At 40.2% G+C, this 27,806-nt stretch overlaps 1 protein-coding gene, 1 long non-coding RNA gene and 1 pseudogene across 41 annotated transcripts in view; 2 read left to right on the forward strand and 1 right to left on the reverse strand.

Moving 5' to 3' along the window:
• The window catches only part of dlg2 (discs, large homolog 2 (Drosophila)), a 183,029-nt gene that overhangs the window by 104,746 nt on the left and 50,477 nt on the right, over positions 1-27,806 (reverse strand). For 3 of the 40 annotated variants that reach the window (XM_069510346.1, XM_069510344.1, XM_069510343.1), the window contains exon 1: positions 4,835-5,004. The exons of 32 other annotated variants lie outside the window; for them this stretch is intronic. In XM_069510346.1, the coding sequence (XP_069366447.1) occupies positions 4,835-4,933 (99 nt within the window). In that variant the 5' untranslated portion in view covers positions 4,934-5,004. Of the gene's footprint in view, positions 1-4,834; positions 5,009-10,970; positions 11,181-27,806 lie in introns of those variants that run through there. 5 more of the 40 variants (XM_069510340.1, XM_069510336.1, XM_069510329.1 and 2 more) reach the window with 5 other exon arrangements.
• On the forward strand, positions 191-1,203 carry LOC138404884 (uncharacterized; annotated as a pseudogene).
• On the forward strand, positions 9,516-21,335 carry LOC138404901 (uncharacterized). The gene is made up of 3 exons (XR_011238645.1): positions 9,516-9,851; positions 14,638-14,742; positions 19,044-21,335. It is a non-coding gene; the product is annotated as an uncharacterized lncRNA (long non-coding RNA).

Genomic DNA, 27,806 nt, shown 5'->3' on the forward strand with positions numbered 1-27,806 from the left:
AGCGATTATCTGCATATTTTGAGACTATCCTTAGACTTGTTCTGTTTGCGCACTAACAGGTCTCTTAACTTTAGCAACACTTTAAATCTGATAGTTTTACCAGTTTCTGTTAGTTACACTAGCTAGCCTAGCTATAGCAATGGCTTCTCTCTGCTCTCTCCTCTCCTGCTCTCTCCCTCCTTTAGCGATAATGGTACTTATTGTAGGTAATAATTGTAGTTTATTTGTTGCCTTGGAAGCGAGGCTGAGTGATTTAGAGGCATGGTACCACACCACCGAACAGTCAGTAGCTGCTATAGTTAGCAAGTCACCTGTAGCCGGTGCGGTACCACCGAAGGTAGCTTCAGCTAGCCACCCCCCGGCAACCCCCGAGCAGCCAGGAGGCTGGGTGACTGTTCGAAAGAGGATTGGCCCCAAACTTAAGCCCACGGTACACCACCAACCACTCCACGTTTCTAACAAATTTTCCCCGCTCAGCAACATACCCACTGAGAGGACAACTCTGGTCATAGGCAGCTCCATTTTACGAAACATGAAGTTAGCGACACCGGGGGCCATAGTTAAATGCATCCCGGGGGCCAGAGCGGGCGACATCGAGTATAATTTGAAACTGCTGGCTAAGGATAAACGTAGATATAGTAAGATTGTTATTCACGTCAGCGGTAATGACACCCGGTTACACCAATCGGAGGTCACTAAAATTAATGTTTCATCGGTGTGTGCATAAGCAAAAACGATGTCGGACTCCATAGTTTTCTCTGGACCCCTGCCCAATGTGACCACTGATAACATGTATAGCCGCATATCGTCATTTCACCGCTGGCTGTCGAGGTGGTGTCCAGCAAATGATGTGGGCTTCATAGATAACTGGACACCTTTCTGGGAAAAACCTGGTCTGATTAGGAGAGATGGCATCCATCCCACTTTGGATGGAGCAGCTCTCATTTCGAGAAATATGGCCAAGTTCATTAGTCGACCAAAACCGTGACAACCCAGAGTTGAGACCAGGAAGCAGAGCTGCAGTCTTACACGCTTCTCTGCACCTACATTAGAGCAGCTGCCCACCCAATCCTTTAGTATAGAGACGGTATCTGTCCCCCGTCCACCTACATTATTTAAAGATAAAACAAACAGAAGAGGAGTTCATCATAACAAAAAACAAAAAATTAAATCAACATCTCCAGCAGTCCAAAATAGAGAATTATATGTGGACTCTTGAATATCAGGTCCTTGTCCTCTAAAGCTGTTTTAGTCAATGAGTTAATATCTGATTATGATATTGATTTATTTTGACTTACTGAAACCTGGCTGCAGGAGGATGACTATGTTAGCTTAAACTCCTCCCAGTCACTGTAACACTCATATTCCTCGAAACACCGGTCGAGGTGGTGGAGTTGGAGCCATATTTGACTCAAGTCTATTAATAAATCCTAAGCCTAAACTAAATTAATTTGATTAATTAATTACTAAATTCATTTGAAAGTCTTGTTCTTAGCCTTATTCATCCAACCGGGAAAACATTACAGCCAATTCTATTTTTTACAGTATATCGAGCTCCTGGTCCTTACTCACAATTTTTATCTGAGTTTGCATCAGGCTTGATCCTTAAAACAGATAAAGTAATTATTGTAGGTGATTTTAATATTCATGTGGACAACCACAATGATAGTCTTAGTGCTGCGTTTATCTCTCTATTAGATTCAATTGGCTTTTGTCAGAGTTTAAATAAACCGACTCATTGTCTGAACCACACTCTTGATCTTGTTATCTCATATGGCAGGGGTATTCAACTAAAATTTTAAGAGGTCCAGTTAGAGAAAATTTCTTCAAGCGAGGGTCCAGAACATCATAATATATATATATATATCAACATCTGCATCTGACTTTTAAATTAAACAAAGTACAATTCAAAAATATTTATTGTCACTTAACATTGAAGTATACATGTGTACATTGAACTACACATAAAATAATAATAATAATAATAATAATAATAATAATAATGTTTTTCTCTTATTAGGTTAAAGGACTGCAATCAAAAATAAAATAGAGAAAACAAATAAAATAGCATTTGAAAAATTGTGCATCTTAAAATAAAGCTACTGCACTCGTGCACTCCTTGACAACCCCTCCATCAGTAAATGGCTTTTTGTGTTGACCCAAAATCCAAGCAACTCTGAGGGAACCTTCATTAGCACGTTGTTGGGCAGTGAATGAATGGGTCAGGATCCTGGTTGATTGCTCATATTGGGATCTGAGAATGCCTATTTTCTGTGACCTCAGTTCATACATGAGTGGATATGCTTGATGAAAAACTTTGTGTTTTGTCTCATAGTGGCGTTTCACATTAGCACTTTTAATGAGCGCCACGGTCTCTGAACATATGAGACACACTGGTTTTGTGCTCCCAGTGAGAAGAATGAACATGAATGAATCTGTCCATTCCGGGTTGAAAGCTCTATTTTCACTATCCACTTTTTCTCTTCTTAGAGAGGGCCATTACTTTTCTCTGTCTCCCGCTCACTCGTCTCTCCCTGTCCTCTCCCTGTCTCCCACTCAAAATTAGACGCATTGTTTCTCAAGCGGATGCAGAAAAACTAGTCTATGCATTCGTTACTTCTAGGCTGGACTATTGTAACTCGTTGTTAGCAGGTTGCTCCAATAAGTCTCTTAGGACTTTGCAGCTAATTCAGAATGCTGCTGCACGTGTTCTAACAGGAACCAAGATCAGAGATCACATCTCTCCCATTTTGGCTTCTTTACATTGGCTACCTGTTAAATCTAGAATAGAATTTAAAATTATCCTCCTCACATACAAAATTTTTCATGGGCAAGCACCATGATATCTCAAAGAGCTCATAGTACCCTACTACCCCTCCAGAACACTACGCTCTCAGAATGCTGGGTTCCTTGTGGTTCCCAAAGTCACCAAGAGACTTTGAGTTTCTGTGCTCTCTCGTCCAGCAGGTTCTCATGGATCATGGCTGCTCCCTGGATCATGGTTGCCACTACTGCCATGGCCCTGCCTGACATCCACTCTTGTTATTACTATTAGTCATAATTCTATGACATTAATATTAACTTGTTTATTATTGTAGCATTGTTATATATTACCACCACTGCTAACCACTGCTACTGTAATCATTGTCTTTCATTGTAATTGTACAATATGTTTCTGTTGCGTTGTTCTGTACACATCCATGGTTCTAAGGACAGAGGGTGTCACTCCTTGTACAGATTGTAAAGCCCTCTGAGGCAAAATCTGTTTTGTGAATTTGGGCTATACAAATAAAATTTGATTTGATGGTATCTTGACATACTTTTTTCATATAAAGCTCAGTATAACCTTTACCTTTGACAACTGAAACACAGTAACATAAGGTCAGTGTGCCCTTGACCTTTGACCTCCAGGCTACAGAATCTAATCAGTTCATCTTTGAGTTTAAGTGAGAGTTTGTACAAAATTTGAAGACATTCTCTCAAACTGATCTTAAAGGGATAGTTCAGCGAAAAATGAAAATGATCATTATCTGCTCACCACTTTGTGGGTGGATTTCAGGGGTAAACAGCTTGCAGCCAAATATAATACAATTGGAGTAAATGATGATCAAATATTCAAATGTAAAAAACATAACATACTGCTCCTGTGGTGTCATCCAAGTGTCCCCAAGCCCCGAGATTCACGTTCAACCTGAAACTGCGTCATTTACACCATGTTTTAAGTCTAAAAGTCCTCTGATATCTTCCTCTGGAGCCACGTTCATGTTACCACGCACACACCAAAAACTCTGCACACACTGCACACAAGCCCAGAGGTAGACACGGGTGTTTTGCATTTGTTTCGCTACTTCCGCTAGCATTGCTACTTCTGGTAGCAGACTTTTAGGCTTAAAACATGGCGTAAATGATTCTGTTTCGAGTTGAATTTGAATGTTGGAGCTTCCGGACACTTAGAAGAGAAAATAGAGCACAATCAAACACAAACCAAATCCAAACACAGGCAAAATGTCCATAATCAAAAAGTGTCCAACAAAATCCAAAAGCTGTTAACAGCTTAATTTCTACTACATGTATAAGTCCTGCTCCAGTTCCTCTGCTTGGTACTTTTACACCTCTTCACCAAACCACTACAGTAGTTTCATGACTCTATTAGCTCACCACAGCAAATAAAAAAGCAAAACAGATTTATCAGCTGCTGACTCTCACCCTGAGACAGTTTCAGAATCAAAATGGGCTCCAGTGAAAATGTTAGATTCATAATTGAAGACAGTACAATCATCCAATATTTACTTTGTGATTCATCTACATCTTTTTTTCTAAAAACCCTTCATGCCTGACTTGTGGATACACAAAAGTGATGGAACAAATCCACCAGATGTGGAGCCAGAGAAGGGGAGTTTGTACAGCAGCATAAAGGCAGAGGAGTAACTGACCTGTCACCATGATAAATGAAGCTTGACAGTACAGGGATGCAGAAATATTACAGCAGTTATAAATATTCCCTCATTAAGTCCCAGTAACCATTAACAGAGCTTCAAGGATTGTAGAGAGTAAAACAAGACTGTTTTAGCACTGCTATACAGAAAAAATCAAATAAAAATGTATATAGAAGGGGACATTTCACAGTGTAATCTTTAACACACCAGAGTCCCAATTTCTCAAGTAATGACACATTTATATAGATTGCACCACAGGATAATACTCAGCACAGTATTTTGGATTTAGGATAATAATCAGATATCAGCCACTAAAAAAAGTATATCCACTGCTATTCAAAATAAGTACCTGTCAACATCTGCAGGCTGCTCTGCACAGAAAGTGATCTGCAACCTACCTTACATCCAAACATCAACGACAAAGTCTTGTTGGTGCAGGCAACTTTGCAGTGGCACAACACTGGAGTGCACTCAGGGCTTTTCACTATGGGAGACATTCCTGTAAAAAAGACCGGCTGTGCAGACTCCACAGTGGCTCTGAGCTCGCTGCACAAAGACGAGAGGAGAGAAGCTACAGTAGACCAGAAAGGTAGAAAGAGGCTTCATGAGAGGGAGGTTTTGCATATGGGCTGTTCCTTACGCACACAAACACACATACACTGTCACCACCATAGACTCTTTACTCCCTCCCTCTCTCTCTCCATTGCCCACTGTCACTATCTTTTTTGTCTTCCTGCTCGCTCACCCTGACCATCCTACTCCTCCTTTGATGTCTCATCTATGTGGAAATGAGACTATTACAGAATAATCAGTCATATTCTAATCCAGTACTTAGCTGCACATTTAACAGCAGGTTATCATAATCATAATGTCTAGTGTAAGGCTGTAATTCAGAAATATTGAAATATTATATGTATCATGTACAACATGTTTAGTTAACTATGAGAAGCCCTATGAGAAATAATTCATACTTGGTCTTACACACACACACACACACACACACACACACACACACACACACACAGCAGCATACTCTTAAACAAACCCTGCTATACTCTCTTACATGCTCTACCCCCTAAGCCACAGCCACCCATATCTTATCATTTTCTCTCACACAAACTGCTATTCTCATTCACATATCAAATCATTCTGTCTTACGATCACTGTTATTTTGTTCCTCGCGTATGGTAATTTGCATCCACATGTAATTCTCTTACATGTGCTACTACTCTGTTTCTAATATAATATATCCGTGCAAGAGAGATCAGTGTTGTGTGTGTGCCAGAGTATGATGATGCATGTAAGAGAGTATAGTAGTGTGTGTGAGAGAGTATACTGGTGTATGTGACACCAAGTATGAATTATCTCTTATAGGGCCTCTCATGGTCAACACTTGACTTTCAAATCCAAAAAGTACAATCGTGATATTAACATTATATATATTGTCAGTTTTCACACTGAACTGGAGGCATAATAAAAGTACTCTAATAAAAAAAAGCTTGCTCTGTTATTAGGTTGAGTTTAAATGGTCTGATAAATGGTCTGTATTTAGTGCTTTTCTAGCCTTGATGACCACTCAAAGTATTTCAACGAGATAATAAGTCTTGGCCACAAGTTATTAAGTGGTGGATATGAGATAATAAGTCTTGGTGGCCACTAGTTATAAAATCTTGGGTACAAGATAAATAATTTGTGGCCACGAGATATGAATATGTCTTTAACTGTCAAGACCTGGTGAAGAAATGTTTCACTTAATCACATAATGTATCCTCTATAATGGGCTTTACTTTGACAATCAGTAATGACTATGATTAATGCTATACTGTGGTGGAAACTTTTGCACTTACTAGTCAATAAAAACACAAGACCCAATTTTCATGCACCATGACCTACCAATATAAAACATTGTTCTATCTATTTTCTCTTCCTTTTTTCAGACTGGTGTGGCCACTGTTTTAATTGTTCATCTATTCCTTTTATCAATAATTTACTTAAATAAATATTAATTTAAAAAAACACATGTGACCTTTTTTCATCTTATTGAAAGTTGTATAATTGAGAATGTTTTTTATAAGTCAAAAATGTTGTTGTGTAGAATGACAGCCCTAGTACATAGTTAGTTATGAGTAAGCATATGAAAGATGTGGGAACAACAAGCTGTTATTTCAATGTCTGACCAAATCCTTGTGTAAAATATTTCCAAAATACTTTTACTTTTGTACACAAAAAGGAAGGAAGTGTGATTTTGAAAAGTGAATCTGGCTATGAAACCTCTATGTTGTCATGTGCTTACTGTATCTATAAGTTAGCATCTTTAAAAGAGCTGTCACTGATTCTAAGTGTCTCGACTCCATCAGGACTGGGTTACACATCCATGGTGCTGAATCAAGCCATATGCAAATATCTTAGCGGGCACTGTGTGAACTCTGCATTCTGCATATAACCTCAGTATATAGTACGGTGCTTACTGTGATGAACCACTAGATGGAGGTGTCACACTGAGAGTATTGTACTGTTCCCAGGAAAGGAGCCATTAACTAAAAATTCAATTACAGCCTTTTAATAAAAAGTAACTGAGGTCAGTGAGGATTAATTAATGAGGGATCCTGTGGGGAAACAACTCGAGAGCACATTTTATGAAAAACATCCTCATAAATGTAAGGCACACATATTAAAGTATTGTTTATATGCAGCATGTACACACTGTCTACATCACAAATGCATACTGATATTCTATATCTTGCTATTGATCTTAATCTCCATATAATTTCCATTCATAATTATTTGTATATAAAATAAATATCTGAATACTCTATGACCACAGAGCCCATGATTCAGATAGAAATTGCATGTGGACTCTTTACTGTGAACTGAGGGCACTCTCTGACTGACAGAGGATTTTTTACACACATCACCTCCTCCACACTGGGGGTAAGGATCCATTTAAAAACATATTCAAGAAGAAACATGCATGGTCATGCATCTACTGAATGCAGCCATGTTCTTTCACACTGTGAAACACATTGATAATATACATGTCCTGATTGTGTCTGTTGTGTTGGGGAATCGATTTCTCACATTGTACCAAAGTGTGTCATCATTAGCAGTTTTTGGACAACAGTAGTGTTGTATTGAACAGAATATATACCATGCTCTAGATACACACTCACTGGTGTTGGCCTGTACATGGGATTTGTTGATAGTCATAAAAATACAAAAGGTATAGTGACATTCAGAGAATGGTTAGTGTCATTTGTTATCGGAGCTGTTGAGAAAATTCTTTAATTTGAAGAGAAAGAAAATAGTTATGAATCATAGTACAAAGATAATACTGTACTGGGGAAAAGATGCAGGTGAAATTGTGCAGCACGTATTCAATTGGTTTGCATTGTAACACAATGATGTAAAAAAGTCAATCATTTCCTGTGATATAAACACGAGGTGAAAGACAAAAATGACTAAAATGTTGGGGCAGTGGTTTATTTTTCTATCACTTCATGGGAACTCTCTTACCATCTGTTTCTCCCACATTTCTACCTCGTAATTTCCCCTATATCCAGAAAACTATGGGGCTTTCCCCTCAAAACAATACGATCACTTTATGAAAGACAGAACGAGGCAGAGACAGAGGGCAGGAGAAGACAGAGAGGCAGCCAGAGAGAAAGCATGGATGGGCCAGAGGCCACTTTATTGGCTCTCACAAAAGGAGGCCCTGGGACAAAAACAAGTGGAGTCAACATGCTTTCCCTCTCATTATCACAAACTGTTCCCAAGCACAAATTAGGCAGAACAGGCTGGCTGGTAGAAATACAAACTAGTTCTGTTTCATCAAGATGAAAACATGTCTCAAGACAATATATTGATGGAACTAATAGTGCAACTTAATGAAGTATTTTGACAAAAAGAGTGATTATACACAAAAATACAAGACAGCATTCATAATGACCCAATAAAAAAATAAATGAAAAAAGAGTGACAATAAAATGCCAGATCAACAGCAAAAACTGCTACTGCTGTTCACATACAATGTAACCAATGATACAAAGTGACTATGATAAAATATGCACTGTCCAGCTTGAGCCTCACTTCACACAGTGCATCCTAATGCTCCTGGGTGTGACAGCTCATGAGACTATAGTTACCGCTCATCCTCACTTGAGGATATGTGATGAACAAAAAACATGCAATGTTCTGTTGTAACTGAAACTAACATTTTATGGAGTGACATGTAATCTGTTCAAAGAAAACAAGAACAGCATGTGATTCACCAGTATCATTTACAAATGAAATCCCTTTCATACTGCTTAAGTGCTTTATGATTATTTCCATCATATGAAAAATAGTACATACTGTATATAATACACCTAACCTACATCCGGAGATTAAACACAAAATAGCAGGAAACTATACAATGAAACAACAACAAAACATATCAGAAATTTGTTATTGGTAAAAAAAATTCACAGTTGTGCCCATCAGTTCTATCTTTAAGGTTCAGTGTGTAGAATGTAGTGACATCTAGAGGTGAAGTTTCATGTTGCAGCTGAATACCCCTCATTTCACCCTCCACTTCCCAACATGAAAGAGAACCTGTAGTGAACTTCAGTTGTCATAAAAACCCAAAAGGTTTTAGTTTTTCCAGTATTAGACGACAGTAAAAAACATGGCGGCCTCCACAGAGAGGACCCCCCTCCATGTAAATATGACATTTTTAAATATAAAGGCCCATTCTATGGTAAAGAAAACAACAATTCATACAATTAAGATGAAACACACCAGTGAAAACATCACTAGGATTATTTTATATTCAATTTCTGCTAAAAAATCCCTTTAACCTAAATCTGACACACTGGACCTTTAACAAGTGAAGAAACCCAGGCAGACAGGTTATAACCAAAGTGTCGATTTTCTATCATTCTTATTTCACAGAATGAAAAACATTTGATTTTGATATTCAAATGAAGACATATTTGCACTTTTAACAACCAACAATCATCTCACTGTTGTTTGACATCTTGTCCTGTTCCCCCGGCTAACCCTCCAGAGCTGCTAAAATCTCCATGCAATCCGGTGCAGTGCCATTCTGGGGAGCGTGCATTGCAGCAGAATGACTATCGGGGATATCAGGCAGGTGGGTGACCACGCAAGACGCAACAGCAAGAGTGGAATTTGGCGAATATGGCTTTCCATTTCTGTCGGCCGATGTGGAGTTGATTGACTTGAGCTGCAGATTAAAGCCTGGAAGCTGTGTTTAGGCAAGTGGGAGGAAGCATGGCAGGAAGATGGAAGCAGAAATGGGGAAATTCTGGCTGAAATACAATTTGACTGAGCAGCAAGTATGTAGACAAAGCCGCTGGGACGCTTATCCTGTTTTCAAGAGTTCTGACTCCAGGAGGTGGATTTCATCCCTCAGCTGTAAGTAACTTTAAGTTTGCAGTCCACACACACACAACTTATAAAACAACATTATTGATCAGCAAGAAAAAAATTATGACGGTTTCATTAGGAATTTCTGACAGCTTGTTAAACCTGCTGTGTGCATTTCTCTGTGGAATGGACATTTAGATACTTTGATAGTATTGATGGGGCACATAGAGCTCTTCTGCTGTATGACAGAGTGAGATACAGCTACTTTTCATTTGCAGTGTCTCTGGACATGTAAATGCAAACACTACCAAAAGTTGTGTTGTAGTTTCAGTATATGAAATGGACCCCCCCCCCCCCCCCCCCCCCCCCCCCCCTCAAAAGTTTTACATATGATAACTATCATAACTTGAGCCATTAACTGATCATACAGTTCAACATCTAAACACATACAGTGCACACACTACATCCCACTATAACTCTGTCTACTCATTATTTTCATTATTAAGTTCCAGCTATTTTTTCATTCAACCAAAATGTCAAAAACTGTGAGAAATAACCATCATTAATTACAGGACTCTACTGTATGTGACACCTAAACACACATATACTCGTACCATAAAAATTAAGGAAGGCTAGTACATGCTGTGTATGTGTAAAGCTGTAACCACCACATTCAGTAGCCCAACATCATCAATGATGAGTAATATATTTTTTAAATTGTGGGTGATGTAGTTTCAGCCTGTTGACAATTCATTTTTGCTTCAGCACAGCATCCTTTCTCATAACATCAGGTGTTGTGTATGTGCTCAGTAAATAACAATCTAACAATCTGCTGCTCTATCACAAATAAAGCAGTGTCTAGTACACAAAAAGACCTATAGTGCCTCACAACTAACATTTACATGCATGAACGATTCCCTGGTTGAGGTCTTAAAAAATGTATAGTTCAACCTCACAGTGGCAAGAAATCACTGACAGACTCTGCTGCAGTTTTCTGCTAGTTCAACCCCCTTACCAGCCCAGACTGCAGGGTGAGCTAGCAGTGAATGTAGACTCACACACACGAACACACACACGGACATATGCGTCGATCTATATCTAGAGTTTCTCCCTCTCACTCATGTATCACTAGTAAAGGCTAAGAATGGCCTTAGAGTCTTTCCTTACCTCCACACTCTTTTCCTTCTCCTCCTGCATGCCTGTCTATGAAGCTGTGTGCGTGTGACAATCTTTGCGCGTGTGTGTGTTTCTGTGTCTGTGTGTGTGTGTGTGTGTGTGTGTAGAGAGAGAAAGATTCAACCTGCTATCTCCCTAGCTGGGAAGTGCTCTCTCCAAACTACACTCTGTTCGCTGGGCAGCACTCAGACTAACTGCTCATCGTGCCGTCTGTGTGTGTGTGTGTGTGCGTGCAAGTCAGTGTAGTGGGACAGCAATGAATTGCTTCCCCATCGCTGCATCGGCAACTGCGGCAAACAAGTTCCCTCCCACACCCCACCCCTCTGAAGGGACAACAGCCAAGAGGGAACCAAAGGCTGGACAGACACTGCTGTAACACGGAAGCTTCTCTTGGTTACACACACGCACGCACACACACGCACGCACGCACACACGCAGGCAGGCACAAATGCCCAATATGACTGAGAATAAGTGAGAATTGTCATGTTAAGATATAAATCTTGCACAAAGTTGTGCCAGTACAGCTGCTGCATTTTCCGTTAAATGGTATAAGTCTGACAAAAAGATGCATAAGCTAATGCCGCATTTACAGTGTTAGAGTGGGTAGCTGACAGCAAACTGTATGTTCATTGTTTTCAGTCGGAGAATCCTAAACTCTGCCAGCACTCATATAAATCCCATCTGCTGTGGCAGTACATGAAATTTGACTTCAAAAGTTTCTTTCTGTCATCTTCTGTGAGTGTAGCGAAACATGTTTTATCCCCTGCAAAGTCATGTCAATCCTTACACTTATCTTTGTCCATTTTAATATGTTTTAATTGATCAATTCTGCTAAGGAAGTATCTGCACATGAAAAATAATAAATAAATACAGAATAATAGCAGGTGCACACACAGCACTGCTGTTACAAAGAAAGATCTCTGGCTGTGAAAATGCATCCAAGTCCAATGCCGTGACAGAATATTATGAAGTGGGTCTTGAGACTCTCTCAGATGAGTGTTTCAAGCCATTACAGTCGTTAACCACAACACCACAATGGAGGAGAAAATAGCACAGAACATCAACTGCATCCAGGCAGCGAGAGACCACTCCAACTGAGACCACTAAGTATATCCAGTCTTCTCAGCTTCATCCCAAAATGCCCATGCAGAGAAACCACACAGTGGGGTTCAGTGTATTTTTGCTTGTAGCACAAAGGGAAGCAGCTCTGGACACATTTTAACTTTTGAGAAAGGTAAGAGTCAGATCACATTTGTCCCCAAACACAAACAGGGCCAATGCTGCACAACTGAGCAGCACTGTGTGGGAAAGACGCACTGTTTTACTTGACAGGTGTAATACTTAGGTGGGAATGCAGTATACTGTGTACAAACCCACCTTGTAAACTGATATTTGGTCCTGATGTGAAAACAGTACATACACAGCACACAACACTTGGTCTGTCATCGTACCATATATGGATATGATCACAATCATTTTTGCCAACCTCAATATTTCCTGTTTGTTTACTGTAGAGACCTGCGTTGGATTACGTCACAGACACCTATCAGAGAGTTCATTCATTCATGATTTCCACAGTCACACCCACAATCAGAACGGCCAAGCGGATTCTGACCCACTATACAGATGTGACTAGTAGGCTGCAGAGCAATGAGTGAAGGGGTCGGAGAGGAGAGTTGGGGGAGATGGGAGAGGACTGTCTGTTTTACCTTTGCAGAGGCGCTCTGCTTGTTCTCTGCTTCATCTCTAAATTTGGAGTAAGGAGGAAAGCACCTGGTGGGTTGTTTAGTCCAGGGGAATTTTTTGGAGCTATACCGGCCTTGGTGGAGTTAAAGGCTGACGCAGTATGCCCGACTGACTGACCAACTTCACCTTGGACAGTACTGTGAGTGCCCTGTAGATATTGTATTATGGACCACTGTTGTATTAAACTGTGACATGGACGCTTCTCTTTCTGTTGAATTTCCTGAGTTGTAGGTTTGAGAAAATCCACTGCAAAACCTGGAGCAGACCCCTTGTGTTGTGTTTGTTTTGCCTTGATTTAACTTGATTGAAATTAATTATGTTTTGCTTGTGGAGGATACTGAAACAGACTTTCTACATACTCATTGATTTCTGGACACTGAGACTGAGGGACACGAAAAGGTCTTAAAATGACAATATCATTGTTTGTCCCCATTTTTCTGGGACAACATGTTTTCCAACTAAATAGTTATCGTGACAAGCCAACATAACACAATACCATTTGCATCCTTCTCACAGAATGATTAAAATGATAGCATCTGTTGTTTCCCCTCTGAGGATCAGGAAACATGGAGCTTTCTAAACATGTGCATCATGGACAAGTGGGTTTGAAACAAGGTCATTTACACCAAAGTCCAAAGGAAGTGGCGAAGCTATAGCAGACCTAGTTACAAGATGGTGTGTCCGAGGGTCTGTGAATGCACATCGTAGGAAGATATCACAGGACATTTAGGCTAAAAAGTAGTATGGAGGCATGGTATGTTTTTTTCTGTTGTTTTATTACATCTGAAGTTTTGGTCACCAGTTACTTACAATTGTATTGGATTCAGCTGCCACAAAGTTTACCCCTGAGACTCAAACACTTCACCCACCCCTCCATTGGCATAGTGGTGCGTAGATAATGAGTGAATTTTCATTTTTCATGAATTATTCCTCACACCTCATGTACCACTAAGTTATTGTTTGAAGTGATCAAAAGCATTCTACCATCATGACTTTGAAAGAAAGGCTTAAAGGTACAATGTGTAGAATTTTGTGATATCTAATGTTGAAATTGCATACTGCAGCTAAACACCCCTCACCTCACCCTCTCCTTTCAAACATGAAAAAGAAACTGTGGTAGCCTTTAATCGTCAGAAAAACTCAAAAAGTGTTTAGTCTGTCCAGTCTGGACTAATGTATAAAACATGGCTGCCTCTGTAGAGAGGGTCCCCTCGATGTAAATATAAAGAAAACTACAATTCATACAATTAAGATAAAATGAATTAGTGAAAACATCATGAGGATTATTCTACATTACATTTCTGCCAATAGATCCCTTTCACTTAAATCTTACACACTAGACCTTTGAAGGACCTAAGTGACAAACAGCAAATCTATGAACATAAGTGAGAATGCATCTGCATTACAGGGCACCTATTATGTTTCTTGTCATTCTCCTAACTAGATTTTAAGTTTTATTCCTGTTCAAAATATGCCTCATCTCAGATGTCTTTATACAGTCATCTGCTCCAGACACAGCTTGTTCTCCCAAAACAGTCAAGGAGAGTATTAATATAGACATTTAATGCACTCCAGCACAGAAATAACTGACTAAACATAAAGATTGGGAATGAAACATTTATTTAACTGTTCGAAAAAAAAACAGTTCTTACAATAGTAAGAAGGTAATGCGTTTAATATTTTTGAGTGTAATAATCTTTGTAGCGCCATATGTCCAATCTCATATTCTTAATCAGAGTCAGGTTCAATCTGTTTTATTATTTAGATTTGTAGTTTGCTTTCAGAACCTCCAGGGGAGGATGAGTCGATGCTCACAGTGCTTCTTTTGAAATGTTTTTAATACACATTTTACAGTGTTTGTATCTGATGTCAGTGCCTCTAACTAAAGCTCTTTAATTCCCTGTTAATTTAGGAAGTGCAACGTGACTGACGGGACCTTTTACCTGCAAGACAGATACCAAAGTCACAGTGGGGAAAGAGGAATCACTGGATGGAAACACGTCCCGCAGGAATATCTGTATCCTGAACAGCATTACTGATTAATCTGGGTTTGAGCAGAAATGACTGTAAAACAGTGCCAATGGATCACTCACTCACTGATCACAGATAACACTCATGGAAGGGCAGTTTAGAAAGTGAAGAGGAATGGAGGGAGTAGAATGAGAACATTGCTGAGTCTAGCCCCTCTGCTGTGGAGGGAGGCAGAAAACAAAGGGAAAGGAGGGAGAACTTGTTAAATGTGATGATTCATCACCATCCATCGCAGTATTAAACCAAATTAGCTTCAAGGTCTGCACTGATACTAGCATTTGTCAGATCTTGCTGCTAGGCTGCCAGGAATGTAATGATTGTGAGTCTGCACACCGCAACCAAACTGCAAGCCCAGATAAAACTGATCCATCTCATTCACACCTACTCTCCAGTATGTCACCTGTGGCTCTGCTGAAACCACACGTAAATGTCAATACTGCCACTCGACAGGATAATTTATCTTGTTCCACTTCAATTCAATCACAAAGACATAGTGTTGAATTTATAATCCTGATGCATATGCACCTTTCAATAATTTATAAACATTTACAGCAATGCTCAAACATAACATCAGGGGCCTCTAAGCAAGTTCAACAACCCAGGATATATTTCCGTTATCTGGCTGAAATGAACCTAACAAACACAATCAGGTCTCTGACGACCCCTGCCCTCCTCAGGGACCCTCTAACAATCTGCCAACCAAGCATCACAAGATCTTCTAAGCAAGGTGATGTCATGTTTCAGAGAAATTGATTGGTGGGCGGTGAATTTATACGAGATGATCTCTTAACTCAAACTTAACCTGCTCCGGAGCAGGTTAGCCGTTCAGCATAAATTCCCATGGTGATGGTTGTTGATCTATTTTTTTCCACACTCCAGTAAAGAGAGCTCAGGCCACAGCCTTGTGTTGCAGGTGTAATAGAGATCCCTTATCCCAGTTTCAACGTATCAATGCTCTGTGTGTAAGGTGCAGTTGTACATAGCTATGATAAAAAAAAAAAACCCTGTCACATTTCTCTGAGGAGTCATCAGTGGGAAATTTGTGTTTTAGTCCTCGTTTAAGTTTAAAATGAAAAGAGAAGTATTGATTCTTACACTCTTGGTAATTACACTCACTTTATGGAGATTGGTATGCTGTGTTTCTGTGTGCAGACTGTGGGAGAGGTGAGACAAATTCAACTTCAAAATTCTCACCATTATAACAACAAGTTATTGTGTTGTCATAGAAGCTTGAGTATAGTCTAGTATAGTATATGTCTATTTTCAGGATTTTTTTGCTTGCTGCTTAGAATTAGAATAAGAGTTAGTCAAAGAGATGTGTTCATTCAATACTGTAATTTAACTTTTTTCGTAATGTTTCAACACTGTTTTCATATTATGTGCAATGCAAAGTTACAGACACATCTTTCTTACTATGATGTGCAGATTTAAAATCCCAGAGAAATCTGGAAATATCATAGCGTTTAAGGCACAGCATCTGCTTATCTAACTTTTGTAACCCACTTCCTAGTTAATCAGTTTGCTTTGCCCGAAGATAAAAATATTACTTCAATGTGTATCTTACGGGCAGGCCCGCCGACAGGGGGGGACAAACGGGTACGTTGTCCCGGGCCCTGGACTGGCCCTGGAATGGGGGGGGCCCATAACTGGACCCCCATGAAGTTGGGATTAATTATTGTATGTATACTTCAAAATGTGTTGATTTAGAGAAGAAAAGTGCTTTATTTGCATTCAATTAATGACTCCTAGATTGTTTGCCTTCATTGCCCTTGAAAAAACGGCCAATAACCCCCTATCAAATGCCAAAATGGTTTGGTCTTTGGAGAAGAAAAAAGACGACATTCCATTAGTGGTCAGTGCGCGCTGCGCAAGTCGATTCAGCATGCACAAGTCAGGAGCCCAAAAAAAAAAAGAAAGGCGAAAAAGAGAGGAAGAAGCCGAAAGCCTGAGGGGATCTCTGTATAAATATTTCAGAAAAGACTCAGGTGATGCTGCAGGTACCAGTAAAGGCAGCTGTGCAGCACAGCCAGGTAAGACACGGCCAACTTTTTCCAGCCCCGTCGTCAAGTAACACAGGCACAGGCGGCGTGTCAAACATGAGCGCAGCACCACATGAGAAAGTCACACGGAGATCAATATCAGACAGACAGGGGGCATTGAATAATTTGATAACCACAACGGCTTTATTACACTGTGTTTCATACGCCTATATTTAATTGAATCTTAGAATATGCACATTACCCCGCAAATGTTTCAGGCAGGCACGCGCTGCGCACTCCAATCAGGCTGAATTGATTTGAGAATAATTCCCAGTCAGCTGAATTACAGCCAGTGTAACGCGGCTCATGGTTTAAAATAAGCCAGTGGCATGGCAACATGTGGAATTGCCATTAGATGAGTTAGATTTAACGAATGGGTTATAAACGTGACGTTTTGGGGTAGCCTGTAACTTCGTTTCTGATTGCCGTTAACTTGAAACTCGCCAGATGAATGGGCTCCGCCTTGTTCCCCAAACATTCTCTGGAAGTTCAGCGGACATACACGCGGGTCTGGTGATAAATAAAAGTACCCTTGACATGATTCCCCTTGGTCAAGTGAAAAATGGTCGATGAAATGTGCAGTTAATGAGCTCTAAGTGAATACAATAGCGTGAGTTTTATTGTGGTATGATTCTGAAAGCCATAACTTCACTCAGTCCATATCCATAGCCTATCCAATTAAAGTTGTAAATAATCCTTTTGGTTTATCTGTAATAAATGGGCTTGTCATCCCGACGTCATGTGTTTGGGAGCTGCACAAGCGAATTCTGTGGTTGTGTTTCGGCGTTTGACAATTTTGGGAACAAAAAAAAAAACCTTAGATTTTTAAACTTTTGTAGTCTTTGGGATAGAGTTAGCCAAGTTGATCAGTCTATTCTTTTCTGTGTTCAATCATCAAATTAAGGGGTTTTCAATTTGTTATTTTTTAAATGGTTCATTTTGACCCCTGTTAATTTAGATATAGCCCTTTTTATCGAAATATTTTCACCTTTATAGGAGAGGCTAGAGAGGATGAGAGAGAAGAAGAACAGGCTACCAAACAGTATGAGAGAGAGGAAGAACAGGCTACCAGTGAGAGAGAGGAAGAACAGGCTACCAGTGAGAGAGAAGGGGAGGAGAGTGAAGGGAGAGAGAGAGAAAGACACAGTGATTCAGGAGCATTTATGGGGACCTCTGCATTTTGCTCAGGATCTTCCTGTCCATGCCTGTGACTGTGGCTGGAGGTGAGCGAGCTTTCAGCAAATTGAAGCTTATAAAAAACTACTTGCGCTCAAAGATGTCACAGGAGAGGCTCAACGGGCTGGCAATGCTTTCCATAGAACACAAGCTTGCAAAGAAGCTGGACACCACAAAAGTCTGGCGCATGGCACACAAAGTTAATGTTAAAATTTTCAAATAAATTGTTTGTTGAGTAATGAGTATTTTTTTGAATTTCCGTCATTTAAGGGTAGGGACTGAGAAAGTAGAGGTGTGTGTGGGTTTTTTTTTTGGGGGGGGGGGGGGGGGGGGGGCCCATTGAGAGAATTTTGTCCCGGGCCCAGCCAAACCTGTCAGCGGCCCTGCTTACGGGCACGCTAAGCAGTGGTATGACTCATGACAGTGCAGACAGAAAAGACACCAAAAAAAAAAAAAGGTACACATCACATTTTGTGAAATATTTAACCATGTTTCATGCATTTCTGTCTAATTTGAACTCTGTCACAGGAGTCTATTTCATAACGGCAACTGTACAGTTCATCTATATGTTGCAATAGCTGTTGTCATGGAAGCTATTTCCATTCAGCTTTGCAGTAGTGAGGGATCAAAGCTCAGACTGAGCCGATTTAGCAGGGTGCATTAACTCCTGCTGTAAATCAGCCAAGGTGGAAGGTGGAGGTGACTGCAGGGCGAAGCTTTGTGCTGATGGGTACGAAGTATGAATGTTAAAAGGTGAATGAAAATGATCAAACAGCATAGTCAAAAATCAACACTTCATAAGCATTAGAATCTAAAGAAAGGAGTAAAAATGGTTATTGCATAAGCTCTGTTGTTAATCACTTGTACTCACGCAGCCCTTTAATTTAAGATTAAACATAATAGCCAATGCAAATAAAAAAAATAAAGCAGAGAGCACCATCTAGTTGAACTACAGCCCCATAAGTTTGCCTCCACTCACACGCAGGGCTTCACGTGGTATTACATGCAAATCCTCCCCATCTGACTGCCCCCTTGTTGTTGGAATTCCTTACCTGCCTGTGTCTGATTTCAGAGCACAGTAGCATGCAGAAACCATGGCAGCGTTACAACATGAAGAAGCCTTGAGGATAACAGCTAAATCTTCTTCAAGGATTAGAAATAAAAAGCAATGACAGAAGCAATGATACAAGATGAGACGGAGGTGGCAGCATCCCTGAGTTAGAGAATTATTACTCTCACTGTACCACACTGAGGCGGCATGACCACTTTTTTTGTGGGGAAATTTCAAACACCAATACAAAAGACCCTATACTTGATGCAAAGCTTCATCCCAGCTCACTGGCAAGCAGGTCGGACTAAATTGTCAAGACGGGGGAATGCAAATGTGCATCTCACATGGAGAAGAAGAAAGCAATCGGAGTAAAGTCTGCAGGCTGAATGTGATCAGCTTGTGCAGGAATCACCAGGAATTAAAGGAAGATCTGAGAAAAATAGAACAAATGAGTGTGTGTGTATGATATAAGAATGTGATGTCAATTATGTTTGGCACGTGTATGAGTAATGTGTACTGTACATACTGTGTGTGTGTGTTTGTGCTCAAAATACACGAGGGTGAAGAAAATATTTTTATTTCCAGTGTGTTACACACCATCTTGGATGAGATATTTTTTCCTCTTAATGTATGCACACTTCCTCTCTCTCGCCCTCACTCCCTCACACAAACACACAGTGTTACATAACAAGCAAGCAGTACTCTGCACTGTCACTACCACAGTGCTCTGAAAGAAAAACACTGGCAAAAGAGTAACAGCTCACTATTTGACTTATTCTGACTTCAACAGAGAGGGAGTGTTTCTTCTGAGACCAAGGAAAAGTCAAAAGTCTGAAAGAAACAAGTGTGTGAAAGAGGAGAAGAGAGAGGTAATTACCCGCTGTGACAGTGGGGCTGATATTATTTGCACCTTGTCGGTCTGTGTGTGTGTGTGTGTCAGTCTGTCTCGTTGAAATGCGGTCCTGAACACACCTACTGTTGCAGGTGTTAAAGAGGGGTGAATAATGTCACAATGAATTCTGAATATTCATGTAATGTAGTAATAAATACAGAGCACTGTCATAACACAGTAACAACTACAGTGCACTTGTGATGATATAGTCATGGCTGCTTATGTCTCCTCCTGATTACTCATTAATAATGTAGCAGTGATTAATGATTATTCATTAAAAATGTAGTAATGACTGGCTGGACCTGCATCAAGATGATCTAATATAACCAATAGTTATCAACACAGGCAGGTACAGCTTGATACAAACTTATAACTATTTTAGAATCTGTGGTTAAAGCCACAGTATGGCAGCCTGGCAGAGCAGTGGGAGTGTCTACTACTAATCTAGTTCTACATGTCACATTATTACAATGTCATGTTACAGCTGCAGCACCGGGCTCAGGTTGTCTTGCTGCTACATTAGCTTTGTAGTTGGCTCACACCTGAGGTCACATGAGCTAGCTCAAGGCAACAAATTGGACTGGTTATACTAATTGTATGTATTGGTGAAAAAAAAACAAAGGTTCAGTGAGTAAAGCAACAAGAATAAACTGTAGATTGAGGTCATAATGGAAGAGTTTATCACCCCGAAGGTGATGGGACAACTTTGAGCTAAATAAATGATTTTTTACACCTTTATTTGTACTGCAGTTTTTCACAACAATTGTATTTGGAATTACAAGGTTGCCAGCCCGCATGCATCCTGCTTTGGGAAATGACTTCACAGTGGTGTATGTGGGAAGATGCACCAGTCAGCAGACTGAATGTAGGGGGAGGTATAAAAGATGTTGTATCGAATATATTTTTGGTGCCAGCCTTCCTGTTACCGTGGTAACTGTCCATCGATTCAGCAGCATTAGTGAACAGAGAACCAAACCAATCCCCACCAAGTACATTCCTTCTTTATTTATTTCTTCCTCAGAGAGTGTGAAGTTGAGCTGGGGGAGTAAGAAAAGGAAAATGGGGATACAGACGAGGAGTGAATAAGAAAAGTAAAGGAGGCAATCAGGGAGTGGAGGTGTTGGAATAAAGATAAATGTAGCATTCTGAACACAGCACACACTTACTTGGTGTTGCTGAATTGACAGGGTACCAAGCAACATTGTGTACCTGATGAGACTTTCCCCTGTAGGGGAGGATGGCAAATATTGTCCAAGCTCATCAGCTTCAGGTAGCTCTGCTAATCAGTTAAAGCCACTGAATTCATCAGAACTGTGGGGGTACTGTCAATTCATAACCCCACATACCCTCGAGAGGGATTTTATTTTTTTATGAATCACTGTGGCTTAGGTCAGCCACACAACCTGTCTGCATTACAGTTTTTAGCCATGTGTGTCACTTATATGTAAACATGTGTGTTACTTATATTTTTTATATTTTATATTTCATGTTTAATGCTGTTTGCACCGGGGATTAGAGGGAAACGCTATTTCAATTCTCTGTATGTCCTGCACATATGGCATTATTGATAATAAAGTTGACTTGACTTGACTTGAACACATGACGGGCTTCAGTCTAGATTTGCTGAGTAAGTACTTCATAAGAAGATGTTTTGCCGTAACAACGTTTAATTATGAGCAGTGTCCGCGTCAAGGCGAGCTGCCCTGCCGGTTAACCTGTATTTGCTTACAGGTGCACCGGTGACTTTGTGACGATCATACCCTCTGGCTAACGTGTTATGGCAAGCCCATCAGGGTGCTGTTAGCATTAAACTGTTAACACAATTAATTTGTAACCTGGAGTTAGCTTAGTTATCCCCTGTGTGCTAACACTAATTACTGGCTAGCTAATGCATTGTGGCGCGTCTAGCTTGGCTATGTATCTTTTTCTTTCCCTTTTTGTAACGTCTTCGGTCACCACCACCGCCGTAAACTAGGATTTCTCCTAATTCTTGGCCAGTGTTGGTGGAAATAAGGCTGTTACGTCAATTCCCTCTTCTCAACGTGTCAGTGGTTTAGCAAACATAAGCACAACGCAAACACAAAACATGACTTGCAAGAGATTTCACTGCATGACGCACACACAAATTACTTGACTCACGAAAGGCAGGACACCATAGGTAAATATCACAGTTTTTGCAATTCTAACAGTTATGAAACCACAGTTATTGTAAAATTGGTGAATCCCGACATCCCTAGTCTCAGGTGAGAGGGCCCTGTGGCTGAACCACTCAAGCCTGAGTGACGCACAGAAGGCAGAGATGATGGACACTGCATACATCCACACCAAAGGTCCAGTTCTGGAGAAAATGAGGGAGACTAGCACCCTCAGGAAAGACTTTAATCTCTGCTTGCCCAGAAAACCGAGCCCTCACCCCCCACAGGAATCGAGAGCTGACTTTGCTGCTTCAGCTGCGGTTGTGAGAGGTAAACAAGGGGGCACCCGTCCACAAAGACAACCAGGCCAACAGGCTCACCAGCAACCTCGGTGAGAAAACCCTGAGCCATGGGGCAAACGCTCCTTTGCAGCAGTAGCAGACCTAGGGAAGGGAAGAACAAGCAGACAGCCTAGCGATGTTGGCTTCGCCCCCTCACCCTTCCACAAAGAAAAGGAGATGAATGGAGATGGAGCAGCGCTCCGAGGTTCAGGGTTCAGGGACCCTGGCCGTTCACAGTTCTCCACAGCTACTCATTCAGACTGACGGAATTAATTTCACACAGTGTCACTGAGCACACCCACCCTGGTCAAAAACTATGATTATCTTTAGTTGGTCAGGCCGAGGTGATTTTCCATATTAAAACAACACTCTGTTATAAAAGAACTGGGGATTATTTTAAGTAATCCCTTGCTTCTGCCCATCCAGACTACAATACAACCCAATTTTCAAACTCAAACAAGTAAAGCAGCATTCCCACAGTTCTCCTTTTTAGGGATTGAAAACTTGAAAACAATCCTTTGGATGCCAGACATAAAAGGAGCAGAAGTGATGCATTTTAAAACTACTAACCTATAAGTGTGGATTTAGCCTGATACCACAGCTGTAAATCTGCATTTGCATCAATAGACCACTAACTATTATGTAATGCCAGGCTATTTTGACTAAGGTAGGTGGTTTTTGGTAAAAACCTAAACTACTTCTAATGGAACCACATTTGTTTTATTTTACAGACAAACTTGTAGTGTGATCCTTTGGTAAAATAACAAGTAATGCAAATAGGATTTTGTATCTAAAAAGGTGTATTAGATATTGACCTGGATGTGATACTGTAGCCCACTTGATAAAAGGACATTGCCATATCTTTTTAATTGCTCTAATTGTATTACAAAGAATTAATGCAAGTGTCACTTCTTTCCAAAAAAAGATCAAAGATCAGTGTCATCAATATTAATTGTGAAAACCTGAAAAACTTTAAGTTGATATGATGTAGGAGTGACTGTTGTAACAGTTAACAGAAGGAATGGTTGAGAAGAACAGGCAATGGACAGCAGGAATTAAGACAGAACCTGGGTCAGATACTGAGTTAAAGTAACTCAAATAACAATATGAATTAATCCACAGAACAAAATCCAAGCTGGATCATGTGAATCCCTGGAAAAACTAGTAGTTCTGTTGATATCTCTGTGCTTTGCCAGCTTACTTGTACACTTTGTCTCTGCCTACCTCAGATAATCAGCCAGCCAATTAGTCTGCCTGCCTGTCTGCCCAGCCTGAATCCTGCCTGCCTGTATCCTGTCTGATCATTTTATGCCTGTCAGTTTGTTCATCGGCACATACGCCCTGTCACGAGCCGTGGGAGCCCACTAAGATTCATCAACAGCAAAGCAGCCTAGCTTTGCCACACCATGCAGTGCACCATGTCAAACACAACCACCACGCCAAAGACTTCTTGAAATTGCATTTGGATCCAGTTCCTGCTCTGATCACAACAACCTCTTTAAAATTATACAGATATTCTAATTCTGTCTCTGCTTGGACTGTTGGTATGCATATGTCTGCACATGCATCCTAATGCACAGTCATGAAATACACAAAGCAAGCACCCACTTGTAGAAAAAACTGTACAAAACACTAGAATTCAAAAGTTCCACATGATGCCTTTAAGTTGCTTAACACAAGTAAAGTTTCATATTTATGTTTCATTTATTTTACCTCACAGCTAACTAAAAAAGATGTTTAATGAAGGATGTGTGTAGCAGGGCTGCCATGAAGCTTGAAACCATTGACTATAAAGATGAACATGTGTCTACTTCCTCCCACTACCTAGAGATGAAGACAAAATATCCCAGATATGCTGCCAGTTCCTCTTTTTAGCACAACTTTTTGAAATGTATTTTGACTTTTTAGCTTGGCCCATTTCTCCTCAACTAACATGGAGGAGACTGGGTGTATAACCTAAACGGCAGCAAGCCACGAGGAAGTGAAAACGCAAGCCTAGTGAGCATTAATGAAATAGTCGTACTGTGAATTTTGTAACTGCAAACAATGCTGATGCCTTTCAATAAAGTGCTGAAAAGTAGTCCCAGGATGTGAAGTCTTTGTCCATGATACAATACAACACAGGTTTAGACCCAGCAGGGCTGTAAAGATGAACTGATTAATGAATGTACTGGAAAATTGATAGTAAGAGATACAACTGTACTAGTTCAAATTTCGGGGAGGCATGAAGCACATCCTGTAAAATGTCATGCTTCATCAACCTATATTGCAAGTAGCTTTCTGATGGTGTGTGTGCCCCTTTTGGCTGCTAACATCTCTGCTATTGTGTTGATAGTACATTTGGTGTTTATGTTGCATGTACGCTGGTTTTGCTTGTTTGTTACTAAGGGTTGTATAAAAACACTTCTCTGGATAATAATGTCCTACCAATAGAATTGAGATGATGAAGGGACAGAGGGCAGTGGAGGAGGGTATAAGTGAAGATGTGCGTGGGTGCAGAAGCAAAGGTTTCTGCTACTACTAGGCTGTGACAAAAATTAGCCTGAGACAGAGAGTTTGAACATGTGCATGGAGGAAAGTAAAGGTAAAGGGGGGGTTAAATTTCAAAATTGTAATGTGTGCCATATAAATAAGTAAACTTCAAGGTTCAGTGTGTAGAATTTAGTGACATCTAGTGGTGAACTTGCATGTTGCAGCTGAATGCCACTCACCTCACCCTTCCCTTCCAAGCATGAAAGAGAATTGTCATAACAACTAGTTGTAGAGTATGAACAACTTTAAAAAACATGGCTGCCACCGTAGAGAGGACCTGCTTGATGTAAATATAAAGTACTTAAATATAAAGACCCCATTCTAGGGTAAAGAAAACAACAATTAATACAATTTAGATGAAACTCACATTAGTGAAAACATCATAAGGATTATTTTACATTGAATTTCAGCCAATAGATCCCTTTCACCTAAATGTTACACACTGGACCTTTAGTAGAGAGCAACAAAGCGAACAAAGGAGTTTTAAAAAAGTGACAGAGGAGACCATTTTAAGTCAACTAGAGTTTCAAACTGTTGGCGGGTTGTGAAGCCTTTAGGAGGTACTGTACTATGCCACTGTCTTAGAGCCTCAAAGCCCCAGCCTGTCCGTCATAGAAAAGAGCAGATTAAAGACAGCTGATATCGTGCAGGATCAGCAGAGGCCACAGCCTGACAAGATGCTTTCACTCATTCTCCTGTCAATCACACTTCCAACACACACACACACACACACACACACACACACACACACACATTGGAGGTGTATTCCTTCCTTAGGAAAAGCATAAGCCTATAGTGCAGATGTAAGAAGTTAATGTGAGACAGTTTCTCCTGAACAGTCAACAGCAGGTAGAAACCAGAATCAACCAACTGCAGCTGCGTTCCCAGAAAGGTGCAGTTTCAGAAGACACTGACTTTCCTACTGACTGCTCACAAAAGAATCTCAATCCAATGGTGTCATCACTGAGTAGTAGAATTCACATGCAATAGTTTAGGATACGTTTATGTATGTAAGGACCTTTATATGATCCCTATCCCGAAAAGCTGGAGGCTTGTCTCTAAAAGTTTGGAGACATCATGGAAGCAAAGGAGAATTCTTTTGTTAATTAGTTAAACTTCGATCCATAGACAGAAGACCCGACCCTGCTCACTCTCTTAGTCGGTAGGGGGATGATTGCACAATAGATGGGTGGAGGCCAACAGGCACTGCAGAAAGCACGTCAGGAGGATGGTGCTTTTTCAGTGTCATCTTCATTTCTGCTCAGTGTGTGTACAATTCCTAGGTCCGAACAATTGGCCATCTGACAACTTCAGAGAACTCACTTGGAACAATTATATTACTTAAACATAAAAATGAAAAGGGTGCAGGCAGAACCACTAAACGTCTGACTGCCCTTTCCAGGAAGTCTGTCCTCCTCACCCCTATACAGAAGCAGTGCTGTTTCCAGGCAACACAAAGGATCTCATATCTTTCCAGCAGGCTGGCCTGCAGTGGGAGGAAAGTTTTTACATTGGTGAAGAAGCAAAGGTTTCTGCTACTACTAGGCTGTGACAAAAAATGAGCCTGAGACAGATTATTACATCTCCATGTCGTCTGAGTAATCTTGAAAAACAAGTAAATGACTCTGGTGTGTGTTCTTGTAAAAATTATATTTTTAGTTGCTAATTATTTATGTCCACATTAAGTCGACTGTTTCTTTCCATCACTCAGCCATGATTGTATCCTGAAAGGTAAAAATACAGTGACCATACAACACAAAGACACAAGGTGCCAGAGATCAGCAGTGTTTTGACATTTTCTTGGGGGAGAGGTTCCTGTGTTAGTAAAGGAAGCATTTAGTGAAGTAAGGTTGTACAAGCTCATCGGCAGGTTGAACAGGAGACAGGGCTTCAAGCTACATCAGGAGACAGTTATCAGGTTTATCGGACAGGAGTAAAGTCTCTTGCTGTTTTTAATGTTGAAGTGTAAATTATTAACCAGTTGGCATGCAAGTCTTGCTTTTTGTGTCATTAAACCTCTTCTGGTAATGAGGCTGTGAAGAAAAATATGTTTCATTATTCATTATTTATCAGTTGTCCCCATGTGGAAATGATCTTTATAATCAGCAGGACAGCAGTTTACTTTTCATTACTATTACTGAACCATTAAAGGTTGCAGTTAAGAGCTGGGACACTACACACTGTATCATATTGCAGTACTGTGTGATTCTAATAATTATTAGAGCTATTCTTATACCTTTTTATCTACAGTTTTTAGTATTTTTATTTTGTTTTTTGCAACTACAGTATATTATTCTTTTAAATATAGTAGCACATGAAAGTATACACAAATATACACACACCTAGGTTGTTAAAATGTGTATAGATTTCTTATTTTTATAAATAAAAGACTACTTTTTCTACCATTAAAACGAATAATAATAACAATAATAACAATAATAATAACACGTCAGCTTTTCTTTTATGAAGATGTTTGTGACTTAGCGTTGGGCTCATAAATATAAATGTTTCCAACACTTTCTGTACCCGTTTTCAAGATAAAAGCATTGTTTCAAGATAAAAGCACTCCAGTCTTTCTGTTGACTGAAAACATTAATTTGTTTCAACAGGGCTTAGATTTATATAGTAGGACTGGGAGATGCACAGCTTCATCATACCATATAGTGTCTTGGCATTTAGCTGACAACATGGCCCAACTTTTATTTAAGGAAATATAGTGGTTATAACCACAACCACGACACACAGCCAGTGTGGCCCAGGCATGAGAACACAATAATGAAGGATTGGTTTATCCTAATTGTTAACCTAATAGATCCCGGTGCCTGATTTTTAAATCCTGCTGGTTTGCACCTGCCTCTGTCTGTTTGAATCGATCAAAAGTGAC

This window comes from Paralichthys olivaceus, chromosome 15, assembly GCF_024713975.1.
Source record: "Paralichthys olivaceus isolate ysfri-2021 chromosome 15, ASM2471397v2, whole genome shotgun sequence".
NCBI lineage: Eukaryota > Metazoa > Chordata > Actinopteri > Pleuronectiformes > Paralichthyidae > Paralichthys > Paralichthys olivaceus.